The following is a 13370-nucleotide window of genomic DNA, read 5'->3' on the forward strand; positions in this document are numbered from 1 at the left end:
TTATCCGATCGTGACTCCGCCGTGATATCATCGCTTGACCTTGTGAACAATAGACAGCCCAGAGCGAGAACTTAGTTGACTGTCTGTCACAACGGCCTAACCAAAGGTCATGGATTTGATAAGCGTAAACTCAATCAAATCCATAATGTAATTCTATATCTGCGACTGCCCAATCGTCCCTCTAGGAGTTTTGCATGAACTCTATACCTCTAATCCCATATGATAAAGTTCATAACTACAGTATAGGACAGAGTAGACTATCTGTCTTGGCTACCAGGGACTCACACCTCTGTGGTATGCAGATATGCATATGTTGGTCACAGATACCTTAAACAAATGGGCCTCAGGATCTCATTATGGTATTTCTGGGAATTAAAATTGCTATCAATTAAACGCAATTGTGTATGTTGTCCACAGCTCATGCCTGACCATACCCCCACCACCACGAAGGGGCACTCTGTTCACAACGTTGACATCAGCAAACTGCTTGCCCACACGACGCCATACACATGGTCTGCGGTTGTGAGACCGGCTGGACGTACTGACAAATTCTCTTAAATGATGTTGGCGATGGCTTTTGGTAGAGAAATCAACATTCAATTCTCTGGCAACAGCTCTGATGGACATTCCTGCAGTCAGCATGTCAATTGTTTATGTGGCATTGTGTTGTGGGACAAAACTGCACAATTTAGTGTTTTTTTTTATTGTCCCAGCACAAGATGCACCTGTGTAATAATCATGCTGTTTAATCAGCTTTCTGATATGCCACACCTGTTAGGTGGATAGATTATCTTGGCAAAGGATAAATTCTCCTAACAGGGATGTAAACAAATTTGTGCACAACATTTTAGTGAAATAAGCTTTTTGTGCATATAGAACATCTCTGGGATCTTTTATTTCAGCTCATGAAAGATGAACCAACACTTTACATGTTGCATTTATAATTTTGTTCAGTGTATATACATATTTACTATACCTGCAACAAATATATTTAATATACCTTAAAAGTGATGATACAGAGGTTTTGTATAATTTCAGCCAGTAGTTTTTAAATTAGCGCTCATGAGACAAAACGGGTCCCCGAAAATTGTGCACAACGTCATCCATTTTGTATGATATGTTACGAATTCCAATTCGTACAAAACATTACACATTAAATGTGTAATTACACGTAAATGCTTAAGATCCCATTCATTCTCTTTTAAGAAATATACATTTTTTTCTTCCATATTGTATGAAAAAAGGTACCAGTCCTCAGCAAAAAATGGAACAAAACCTATTCCCCACCCTCTCCTTCAAGAAAAGGGCAGTGTCATCTTATCCTCCAACAAGTCATTCTATAGCATAAACTCCCAGCGTGTAGCAGTTAATGGAATGAGGTCAGTGTCTAGCCATGTGATCAGACACATGCACCCCTTTGTTTGATACAAGTAGCATCTGCCTGAGAAGAAAGAGGCATGGTGGAGGAGTAGAGGAGCCGTTGGTATGTCTCCTCTCTCTCTCCCTCCGCTCTTCTGTAAACATGCTCGGCTGCTTCTAGCTGTGGAGAGAAGCCTCACTCGCCAAGCTGAGCCCCAAAGACAGCTGCTCAGGTTCGGAGCTGTGTGCTGTGTCGTGAATATGCTGCCGCACGCAAAGAATGCTGCAAGCTGCCTCTGGCTTTTCTTTCTTTATTGAGACACCTTCCTTCCTGGAGCCGTCTCTCTATATCGAGACAGAGACAGTTTCTAATGCCTCGTTGCGTCGGGGGTGGGGGGTTGGGAGAGGGGGGTGAATGTGCATAATTTGGTCGTGTTTTGTCTCCCCAATAATGTTTTGCCTGAGAGAGTCTGTCTCAGAGAAGCACTCATACTGCTCAGGCTGCCAATGTGTTCGTGATAGTCTGAGTGCCAAGGGGTTCATGATAGTCTGAGTGCCAAGGGGTTCGTGATAGTCTGAGTGCCAAGGGGTTCATGATAGTCTGAGTGCCAAGGGGTTCATGAGAGTCTGAGTGCCAAGGGGTTCATGAGAGTCTGAGTGCCAAGGGGTTCATGAGTGTCTGAGTGCCAAGGGGTTCATGAGAGTCTGAGTGCCAAGGGGTTCATGAGTGTCTGAGTGCCAAGGGGTTCATGAGAGTCTGAGTGCCAAGGGGTTCATGAGTGTCTGAGTGCCAAGGGGTTCATGAGAGTCTGAGTGCCAAGGGGTTCATGAGTGTCTGAGTGCCAAGGGGTTCATGAGTGTCTGAGTGCCAAGGGGTTCATGAGAGTCTGAGTGCCAAGGGGTTCATGAGTGTCTGAGTGCCAAGGGGTTCATGAGAGTCTGAGTGCCAAGGGGTTCATGAGTGTCTGAGTGCCAAGGGGTTCATGAGTGTCTGAGTGCCAAGGGGTTCATGATAGTCTGAGTGCCAATGTGTTCGTGAGAGTCTGAGTGCCAAGGGGTTCATGAGTGTCTGAGTGCCAAGGGGTTCATGAGTGTCTGAGTGCCAAGGGGTTCATGATAGTCTGAGTGCCAATGTGTTCGTGAGAGTCTGAGTGCCAAGGGGTTCATGAGTGTCTGAGTGCCAAGGGGTTCATGAGAGTCTGAGTGCCAAGGGGTTCATGATAGTCTGAGTGCCAAGGGGTTCATGAGAGTCTGAGTGCCAAGGGGTTCATGAGAGTCTGAGTGCCAAGGGGTTCATGATAGTCTGAGTGCCAAGGGGTTCATGATAGTCTGAGTGCCAAGGGGTTCATGAGAGTCTGAGTGCCAAGGGGTTCATGAGAGTCTGAGTGCCAAGGGGTTCATGAGAGTCTGAGTGCCAAGGGGTTCATGAGTGTCTGAGTGCCAAGGGGTTCATGAGAGTCTGAGTGCCAAGGGGTTCATGAGAGTCTGAGTGCCAAGGGGTTCATGAGTGTCTGAGTGCCAAGGGGTTCATGATAGTCTGAGTGCCAAGGGGTTCATGAGTGTCTGAGTGCCAAGGGGTTCATGATAGTCTGAGTACCAATGGGTTCATGAGTGTCTGAGTGCCAATGGGTTCATGATAGTCTGAGTGCCAAGGGGTTCATGAGAGTCTGCGTGCCAAGGGGTTCATGAGAGTCTGAGTGCCAAGGGGTTCATGAGAGTCTGAGTGCCAAGGGGTTCATGAGAGTCTGAGTGCCAAGGGGTTCATGAGAGTCTGAGTGCCAATGGGTTCATGATAGTCTGAGTGCCAAGGGGTTCATGAGAGTCTGAGTGCCAAGGGGTTCATGAGAGTCTGAGTGCCAAGGGGTTCATGAGAGTCTGAGTGCCAATGGGTTCATGATAGTCTGAGTGCCAAGGGGTTCATGAGTGTCTGAGTGCCAAGGGGTTCATGATAGTCTGAGTGCCAAGGGGTTCATGAGAGTCTGAGTGCCAAGGGGTTCATGAGTGTCTGAGTGCCAAGGGGTTCATGAGAGTCTGAGTGCCAAGGGGTTCATGAGTGTCTAAAAAAAAGCAGCACATTCAGAATATATATTCCTCAACTTCACTGGCGTTTCTCCCATCAGGTACAGCATGATGGGCGTAGACTGGGAATATTATGCATCTGGCCTCGTGGTATTTTTACATTTAGCTCGGTTGACTTAATGCACTTCTAAGGGAAATGGAGCTGATTGTATTTCACCATCTCGGATTTCATAAAGGCAGAAACTCACAGGACAGTATTACAGAAAGTCTGACCTCCTTTTTCATAAGTAAAAATGTTTCAACCGCACTGGTTCCCACACTGTGTGTGTGTCTCTCCCTGCTGACCCGGCACATTGTCCTGGGATAACCTTCCCCCAGCACTCTTATTTCTCTCCCTGCTTGCCACCCAGTTGAGGATCATTTAATTCTGTGCCTTCCTTCATGTCGCATAACTGATATCCACTCAGAGCCAAGTGTAAACATATTACTCCCCAGACTCAACTCTGTGACCCAGGCTGGCGATGATTTCAGACTCAATCACTGTTTCCCGCCACTTTATTTAACTACTCAAGACAGTTACGAACACATTTTTATTTACAATGACAGCCTAGGAACAGGGGGTTTACTGCCTTGTTCAGGGGCAGAACGACAAGTTTTTACCTAGTCAGCTCAGGGATTCGAGCCAGCAAACTTTTGGTTACTGGCCCAACGCTCTAACCACTACGCTACTTGCCGCCCCCATGCAAAGTGTCACCGCCCACATGTGTTTTGTCCTGTGTTTATAAATACATCCAATTCCATTCAATTTAGGAGAGAATGTGTGTTTTTTCCCTTTCGTTTCGAACTAATGTGATGTTACGGGAAAGTGGAAACTAGTGATGACATTTGACAAATCATAGGATGGTTGTATAAAAATTGCCTATCATCATAAAATACCCATTTCCACCTTAATTCAGGATCAGTGCTATATGCACCATTCACACATTTTGTTTAAATGTGTAATCTTACCTTATGGTTACACATTTAAGGGACTGTTCGTCTGTTGTTTCTGTATTTCATGGTTAGTAATACCTCTCTCTCTCTCTCTCTCTCCGTCTCCCCTGCAGGACGCACAGAGGGCAGCCCTGTGGATGGACTCAGAGCAGGCCAGATGGAAACAGAAAAGGCCAGCCAGGAGACGGAAGAAAGTCTGATACTAGCACAACTCAGCGCCGCCACTCAACCAGACAACCTGATCACCGCCAAGCTCCAAAATGGCACCCAGTCGCCGGAAGGAGCCCATCAGCAGATCAACGGGGATGGAAACTGGAACCTTTACAACAAGGCAGGGGTCATCAACCCAATGAAGAGACACAGGGAGAACTGCAGCAGTCCTGCCGGAGTGCAGGGACTGTTCGACCAAGGCTCTTATAACATGATCAATGGCGGGGATCTGAAGCATGCGCTCTGTGACCAGTCCTTACTGGGCCTTCACCAGGCCAAGAAACTCAGATCGGATTTGGAGATTAATGGAGGGGATGGAGAGGAGATGTGGGACAAAAAGGATGGTGGGGACATCATGGACGATTTCCCGGAGTTGACAAAGCCTGGGGAGTTTGACTGCGATGGGACAAGACTGGATAAGAGAAACTGTAATACTTTCTCAAACGGAGGGGATATTTTCTCACTATCGAGGAACAAGCAAATAGCTAACGGTGCTACAGTGAGCCCCAATTCCATTGAAGGCACACCTGGTGACCTTCTAGAGAAAACTCTGTCTCAGTATTACCCAGAACAAGTGTCCATCGCAGCACAGACGGGCGTGCAGGAGTTTCAACCGGAGGTGGGGTTGGTCGACGACATTAGCTCACTCACCAACGAACTCCCTGAACTGCCCGAACAAGTCACGACGCAGTCACCTACCTCTCTTACCTCAGGGTTCCCTCCCATTTCAGCCCAGATGCCTGCCTCTGAGAAACATCAGCAGACTGGGGTATCAGACCCTAAAGGGCAAGGCAGCAATGGATATAACAACTCAGCCGCCCCGTATATGGTGAATGGGTATTCTAACAGTTACAGAGAGCACCCGCAACAGCAGCCCGCTGACGGCTCGCAACATCAGAACAACCCAGAGGGCATTTACAGGAAACCTAACCAGGAGTTGAACCATCAGAACTCTTTCCCGAGCCCTCTAGAGCAGAGCACTCCGCTGCAGACAAAAGAGGCCATTGGGTTCGGCCCCGGCCCTTTCCCCAGCACAGGCATGGGGCAGAGTGAGGGGAGGCGCCGGCAGCAACAGTATGGGATGCAGCAGCAGCAACAGCAGACAGGAAACCCCTGTGGAGCTGACTCTACGGGCCCCCAGGGCTCCATGGGCCCAGCTTCCCTGCCCAGTAGCAGTGAGCCTGGACCCCAACGCTCCCATCAAAACGGGATGATGAAAGACACAACCCAGCAGCAGCAGAGAGGAGGAGCAGATCCCGGTTGCCCTAATTCCCAGATGGGCTGGATAGATCTAAACTCCCGGGGTCAGATGCTGGAGCCCGACTCAGCACGGAGGTTCCAGACGGGGGGACAAAGCTTCGACGTAGGACCCACCGGAGGGGCCTACCAGCAACAGCAGCCGCGGCCGGCCCAGTCGCCTCACCAAGCGTCTCCTGCCCAACACAACACTGCCCCAGAGTGGCAGCAGCAGGCCGACTCTAAAGGCCCATCTCACATGCACCAACAACAGTGTAATCTTCCTCCTCAACAGCAGCCACATACACAACACATGCATCAGCAGCAGTGTAATCTTCCTCCTCCTCAACAGCAGCAGCAGGGGGAGAATTGTTTTCGAGCCCCCATGCAGCCAGAGCACTTATGCGAAGGCGACACAGATCTAGAGGAAATACTATCACCTAGCTTTTTGCAGCCGCCACAACGTCCACAACATCAACAGCAGCAGCAGCGCCCGCTGTCCCATCCATCTCAGTACGACGGACAGCAGTCGGTCAACGCACCCCAGTCACAGGACCCCAACCAGGGCACGATGGACGGTCAACAGCTGCTGAACAAACTCAAGCTGGAGGACTACATCAGGCTAGAGAAGAAGCTGAAATCCCCTGGGGGAGGCTACAGAGGTCAGGGTGGTCAACCCCAGCCTGGGCACCAGCAGCAGATACAGTCTATGATGAGAAACAACCCTGGGTACAATCCTGTAGACCCCTCTCAGCCCAACGATGCACAGCAGTCCCAGCAGGCATCATGGAGACACAGCAGCAGTAATACCATGGAGATGGAGATGGAGCTGGAGATGAAGCAGCAACAACAACAGCAGCACCAACAACAACAGCAGAGGCAGTACACTCCAAGCCCCGGACCCAAGCAATACTCCCACCAGCAGCAGCCGCCGCCCCACCTCCGACAACCACACCCCAACCACATGGACTTCCCCCTTACCCAGACCCCCCCACAACCGCTACCTCACTTACCACACGGTGCTTTAAACCAGCAGGTGTCTGCACAGCAACAGCAGATGTATCCTAAAATGGAGCAGAATCAGCAGGAGTCTTGTGCCCAGTTCCAGAGGGGGGGGCCTCCACCCCTGGGACACGGGGGCCCCCAGGGGGACTTCCAGAGGCACGCGGCCCTGCGGATGCATCTTCTACAGAGGCAGTCTGAGCGGGAGTCTCTGGGTCCCCCTCATCCACAGAGCCCTGTAGATTTCAAGCACGGCGCCCGGCCCATCAAGATGGTGAATGGGCCGCGGTTCGAACACCCTCACCACCAAGGGCCTGGACCACCTCCCTTGATGCAGCATCAACAGCAGGGCCGGGAGATGGGTATGGTAGCGGGGGGCATCCAGGTCAAGCAGGAGTACAATCCACAGCCCCAGACGTCGTGCTGCGGTGAGCGGAGCCAGAGCAGCTCCCAGCGGAGCATCCTAGCCACCATGGAGCAGACTCTCAGACAGTATCAGCTTTCGCCAGTCTTTGACAGGAAGTCCCTCGTCATCAGGTCACCGAACAAGGTCAAGGTGGAGCAGTCTGGCGCTGTGACGGTGCTCTCGACCCACGCAGACCTGGACGGTGGGTCGGGTGGGATGGAGGACATGGGGATGGGGCGCCCTGGCTCCAATGGGCTGAAAAGACCCCACCTAGACTTCACCCCCAAGCAGGAACCCCTGCTCCAGAGTTTTATGAATTCCCCCATGAAACTCTTGGATACTCCCATTAAAAACCTATTGGATACTCCTATCAAGACCCAGTATGATATCCCTTCCTGCCACTGCATGGGTGAGTCACATTTCATGTCTGTCTTCACACACAGATTATTTGTCGGTTGATGTCTAATTTGGGTATGGGGGGTTGTGCCTTTCTTTGTTTTGATACAGAGTCCATCAGTGAGAAGGATGAAGGGCCGTATTACACTCACCTGGGCTCCGCTCCGAATATCAAGGCCATCCGTGACATCATGGAGACAAGGTGGGTTGTTTTATCCCGCGTCATCCCACATAATACAAAGGAACAGGTTTTTCTATACACAATTACTGAATGTGTAACTTTTCAATGTTTCAAACAAACGTTTTAACGGTCGCTTTCTCACACGCAAATAAACCATAGGAACAGGTACTTCTGTGCACAATTACTGAGCTTTTCATGGTTTCAAACAAACATTTCAACTCAAGCTTTCTCACACCAGAGCCATTTTGGGATCACTTTCTGGTCACATGACCTCCATACTTAGAGTAACAGTTTCCTGATTATACCACTCACCAGAATTCAACATGGTGGCATATAAATCATGACATGGATATGACACGTAGACATTCCATTAGTATGTAACCTGGGAATACGTGCATCAAGTTTGTATTTGTTCCATTCCTGTTACATTTGTGATCCTCTGTAGCTGTGTGACTGTGGTCCTCTGTAGCTCAGTTGGTAGAGCATGGCACTTGCAACGCCAGGATAATGGGTTCGATTCCTGAGACCACCCGTACGTAAAATGTGTGAATGTATGCTGCTTTGGATAACAGTGTCTGCTAAATGGCATATATCCAATGATGTACATAAGCCCTGGATTGCTGATGCTATTGAGTAACACAGCCTGCTCCCCAGTACATGTGTTTTGTTGTTGTAGTGGGCAGTAACATTAGTGAGCTCTAAAAATTATAAGTTAAGGAAAATGTTATATTTCTATATTTGTATGTTTAGGTCACATCATATAATTTTAAAGTATGCATTAAGTTGTCTGTAATAGAATAAACATGACAAAAACAAAATGTTGACATTAATATTGTAGACATTAATAAATGCATTTCTAAATCTTCCAAAATATTATTTACAACGGTGGGAGAGTGCCAAGATGGAGGCACTGTGGTTTCAACACAGAGTCCCCTGTCAGTCATCAAGTGTATGTGTATATATATATATCATGGCATATATCATATATATCACATTTAATGTGGAGACGTTACAATCAGAACGCTCTGTAACCTTGTACACTTCTGAACAAACCCCATATTTACACCCACACTTAACAAACGTTGTTCATATTCTCATTTTATTGCCGTACACTCTTCTGTTACTATATCACATGCATCTACTCTAACTATCATCCTTGCTTTTGAAGGTCTGGGCTAACTGGCAGTGCCATCAGGATTGAAAAAGTGGTGTACACAGGCAAAGAAGGGAAGAGTACACAGGGATGCCCCATTGCTAAATGGGTAAGTGTGAATGAAGCATGACAATATCTCCGAAATTCATTTTTTTAAATGATTATCACACACCAGATAGGTGCAGGGAAATGTGTTGTTTTACAGGGTCAGCCATAGTAGTACGGCACCTCTGGAGCAAATTAGGGTGCTAAAATCGAAATATATGGAGGAATCACTCTGAATTGGGGATGCTGTAATGTGTACCTTCCATACTTTGATCAGACAGTATTGGTTTAAGAATAGAGTTGAAGTCATGGGTTGTGGTGGCATCTTAATAAGAGGTTCCTTTCCTTCATCAAGGGCACAACGATAGACTGTTCACGTTGTCGACTAGGGTATTCGAACCAGCAACCTTTCGGTTGCTGGCCCAACGCTCTAAACGCTAGGCTACCTGCCACCCAATAGGGATAGCCAAATTTAGAATCGAGGATTGGTATTTAGAGCAAAATGGTCAATTGTAAAAACGCACAATATTGTAATTTGAAGGGAATCTTTACTGTACTATCTCTCTGTGATCTCAGACCAGATGCCTCTGGGAAAAAAGGCATTTAATCTCAATGAGATTTACAATCAAATAAAATAAATCAAGACATTGGTGTGCTCCAGGTGATCCGGCGCGGCAGCGTGGACGAGAAGCTCCTGGTGCTGGTGCGTGAGCGGGAGCGCCACAAGTGCGAGGCGGCGTGCATCGTGGTGATCATCCTGATCTGGGACGGCATCCCCACCACCATGGCAGACCAGCTCTACATGGAGCTCAGCGACACTCTGACGAGACACGGAGCCCTCACCCAGCGACGATGTGCCATCAACGAGGAGTAAGGGCATTTGCCTCTAAAATCGTCATTTCTAATCAGGGGCGCAACTTTCACTGGGGACGGGTGAAAGTGGGGACGGGTGGAATGTGATCCTAAACGAGGCAATGGTGTGTTTTAGGACTATGCAGGCACCTCCGAGCGGTCGGGTACACTGTTTGGAGAGTTTATCCATCTGGCAAAAACTAAAAAATAGAAATTGTGTACCGCCCACTTCTTAAACGAAAGTTGCGCCCCTGCTTCTAATCATACCATACATGTGTTTCGACAGCTGTACCAAGCGCACACATTTTCTTAACCTTTTCTAATTTTAGTCATATTATTTGTTTGACACGGACAAAGTGCAATAATCCAAGACATTACTGAGGGGGACTGCAACCACATTGTGCTACTTATTGCTATGCAAATAAGTAGTACACTTAAAACAGGAAGACCACCTCAGGAGAATACGTTTTTAATTCAAATGTACAACCAGTTTAAAATTAAGGAAGGCCTGTCTGTGACCAACAGATGCAGATCTGTATTCCCAGTCATGTCAAATACATAGTTTCATTTATTATTTCAATTCATTTATTTCAATTGACTGATTTCCTTATATGAACTGTAACTGTAAAATCTTAGAAATTGTTGCATGTTGCGTTTCTCATTTTGTTTTAGTGTACAACTTCATGATTATAATACCTGAAAACAAACTAAGGTAGTAGAGTTATGATAGGGGATATATAATAACAATACCTGCTTAACTGACGACCAGGCATGACACACACTAGCTGGGCATTTGGTCAGATGATACACCATAATATCAAAGGCCAGCTTGTCCCGGTCCTGATACCAATGAACAGAACAGCTCATTCACACACTCCCTTCTGTTGTCTCCTGGTTAGCTTCACTTTACAATACCCTAAACCCTATCTGGGATGAGTTACCTGGTGGTGAATTATTGATAGTTGAAGGCTATTCAACCTAACCCCTGATGAGAGGAAGTGATCACACTTATCATGTCATAGCGCTGTTTGTGACAAAGATTGCCCAAAGCTGGTCCATCAGAATCATCCTAAACTCAGTCAGTTAGACATTCTATTGCATTATCCCTCTGTGTCTAGCCTGGTCTCAGATCTGTTCGTGCTGTCTTGCCAACTCCTATGGTCATTTGTTGGCATGACAATGACCATTCACAGGAGTTGCCAAGACAGCACAAACAGATCTGGGACCAGGCTAATCCATGTATAACATAGCTAACTAATTTAGTTCTCCAAAGCGCTGTGTACGTGGCTACACTCTGTCAGGTAGAACAGCTTGTTCTAGTCAATGCACACAATGACTGCATTAACTATTCTACTGGCAGCATCTGTCTCCATCTGTCTCAACCCGTCTCAACCCGTCTCAACCTGTCTCAACCTGTCTCAATCTGTCTCAACCTGTCTCAACCTGTCTCAACTGCTCCAACAGGAGGTGTAATGTCTGCACTCTACAGGAGTGCATGTGTAATGGCGTGTCCGTAAGACGGACAGGTTTAACTGCAGGTTTCCGATGTAATTTTTCACTGCTAGGCTGACTCATAAGTAAAAGTTCTAGGAGTTTCTTTGTGTGCTCGAAACTACACTTTCCCACTGGGAAGCGATGATTAGCTCCTATATAAATCTCACTTATCCATACTTACATATTTGCAATTACAATTATATTTGACTTAAGATATTGGGAGTATACAGTTGAAGTCGGAAGTTTACATACACTTAGGTTGGAGTCATTTTAAAACTACTCCAAATGTCTTGTTAACAAACTATAGTTTTGGCATGTCGGTTAGGACATCTACTTTGTGCATGACAAAAGTAATTTTTCCAACAATTGTTTACAGACTACAGATTATTTCACTGTATCACAAATCCAGTGGGTCAGAAGTTTACATACACTAAGTTGACTGTGCCTTTAAACAGCTTGGAAAATTCCAGAAAATGATGTCATGGCTTTAGAAGCTTCTGATAGGCTAATTGACATAATTTGAGTCAATTGGGGGTGTACCTGTGGATGTATTTCAAGGCCTATCTTCAAACTCAGTGCCTCTTTGCTTGATTTTCATGGGAAAATCTAAATAAATCAGCCAAGACCTCAGAAAAAATAAATACAAATAAGAATAAAGCCAGACTACGGTTTGCAACTGCATATGGTCACAAAGATCGCACTTTTTGGAGAAATGTCCTCTGGTCTGATGAAACAAAAATACAACTGTTTGGCCATAATGACCATCATTATGTTTGGAGGGAAAAGGGGAACGCTTGCAAGCTGAAGAACACCATCCCAACCGTGAAGCACGGGAGTGGCAGTATCATCTGGTGGGGGTGCTTTGCTGCAGGAGGGACTGGTGCATTTCACAAAATAGATGGCATCATGATGAAGGAAAATCACTTAGAATAGAAGCAACATCTCAGGACATCAGTCAGGAAGTTAAGTTAAAGTTAAATGGGTCTTCCAAATGGACAATGACCCCAAGCATACTTCCAAAATGGCTTAAGGACAACAAAGTCAAGGTATTGGAGTGGCCATTACAAAGCCCTGACCTCAATCCTATAAAAAATGTGTGGGCAGAACTGAAAAAGTGTGTGTGAGCATGGAGGCCTTACAAACCTGACTCAGTTACACCAGCTCTGTCAGGAGGAATGGGCCAAAATTTACACCAACTTCTTGTGGGATGCTTGTGGCTACCCAAAACGTTTAACCCAAGTTAAACAATTTAAAGGCAATGCTACCAAATACTAATTAAGTGTATGTAAACTTCTGACCCACTGGGAATGTGATGAAAGAAATAAAAGCTGAAATAAATCATTCTCTCTAATAATATTCTGACATTTCACATTCTTAAAATAAAGTGGTGATCTTAACTGACCTAAGACAGGACATTTTTAATTTGATTAAATGTCAGGAATTGTGAAAAACTGAGCTTAAATGTATTTGGCTATGGTGTATGTAAACATCCGACTTCAACTGTACGTAATAAACCTTTTTTTGGAATGGTAACCGTACCACCTGGTATTTGGAAATGTATAAATTCACAGGAATGTGTTTGATTAAATATTTATTAAATATTTATACACAGGATTTAAACCTATGACAATAAATAGTGGGTGTTGATTAAGGGTTTTGACAAATGTACTTCTAGGAGGGAGCACTTGGTAAATCTAGCATGGAGTTTTATGAATAGCATTCAATGAGTTGTTCCTCTTGTCCTTGTTGTTAAAGAGTACGTGTGCCCGGTATAAAGGAGTTGTTCCTCTTGTCCTTGTTGTTAAGGAGTACATGTGTCTGATATAAAGGAGTTGTTCCTCTCATCCTTGTTGTTAAGGAGTACATGTACCTGATATAAAGGAGCTGTTACTCTCGTCCTTGTTGTTAAGGAGTACATGTGTCTGATATAAAGGAGTTGTTACTCTCGTCCTTGTTGTTAAGGAGTACATGTGTCTGATATAAAGGAGTTGTTACTCTCGTCCTTGTTAAGGAGTACATGTGCC

The 13370-nt window shown here is 46.1% G+C and overlaps 1 protein-coding gene across 1 annotated transcript in view; it reads left to right on the plus strand.

The window, feature by feature from the left end:
- The window catches only part of tet2 (tet methylcytosine dioxygenase 2), a 57021-nt gene that overhangs the window by 36651 nt on the left and 7000 nt on the right, over nt 1–13370 (plus strand). The window contains exons 2-5 of the mRNA XM_036954021.1: nt 4485–7634; nt 7733–7823; nt 8971–9064; nt 9662–9870. Of these exons, the coding sequence (XP_036809916.1) occupies nt 4529–7634; nt 7733–7823; nt 8971–9064; nt 9662–9870 (3500 nt within the window). The 5' untranslated portion in view covers nt 4485–4528. The remainder of the gene's footprint in view (nt 1–4484; nt 7635–7732; nt 7824–8970; nt 9065–9661; nt 9871–13370) is intronic.

Source organism: Oncorhynchus mykiss, chromosome 19, assembly GCF_013265735.2.
Source record: "Oncorhynchus mykiss isolate Arlee chromosome 19, USDA_OmykA_1.1, whole genome shotgun sequence".
In the NCBI taxonomy this organism is placed as follows: Eukaryota; Metazoa; Chordata; class Actinopteri; order Salmoniformes; family Salmonidae; genus Oncorhynchus; species Oncorhynchus mykiss.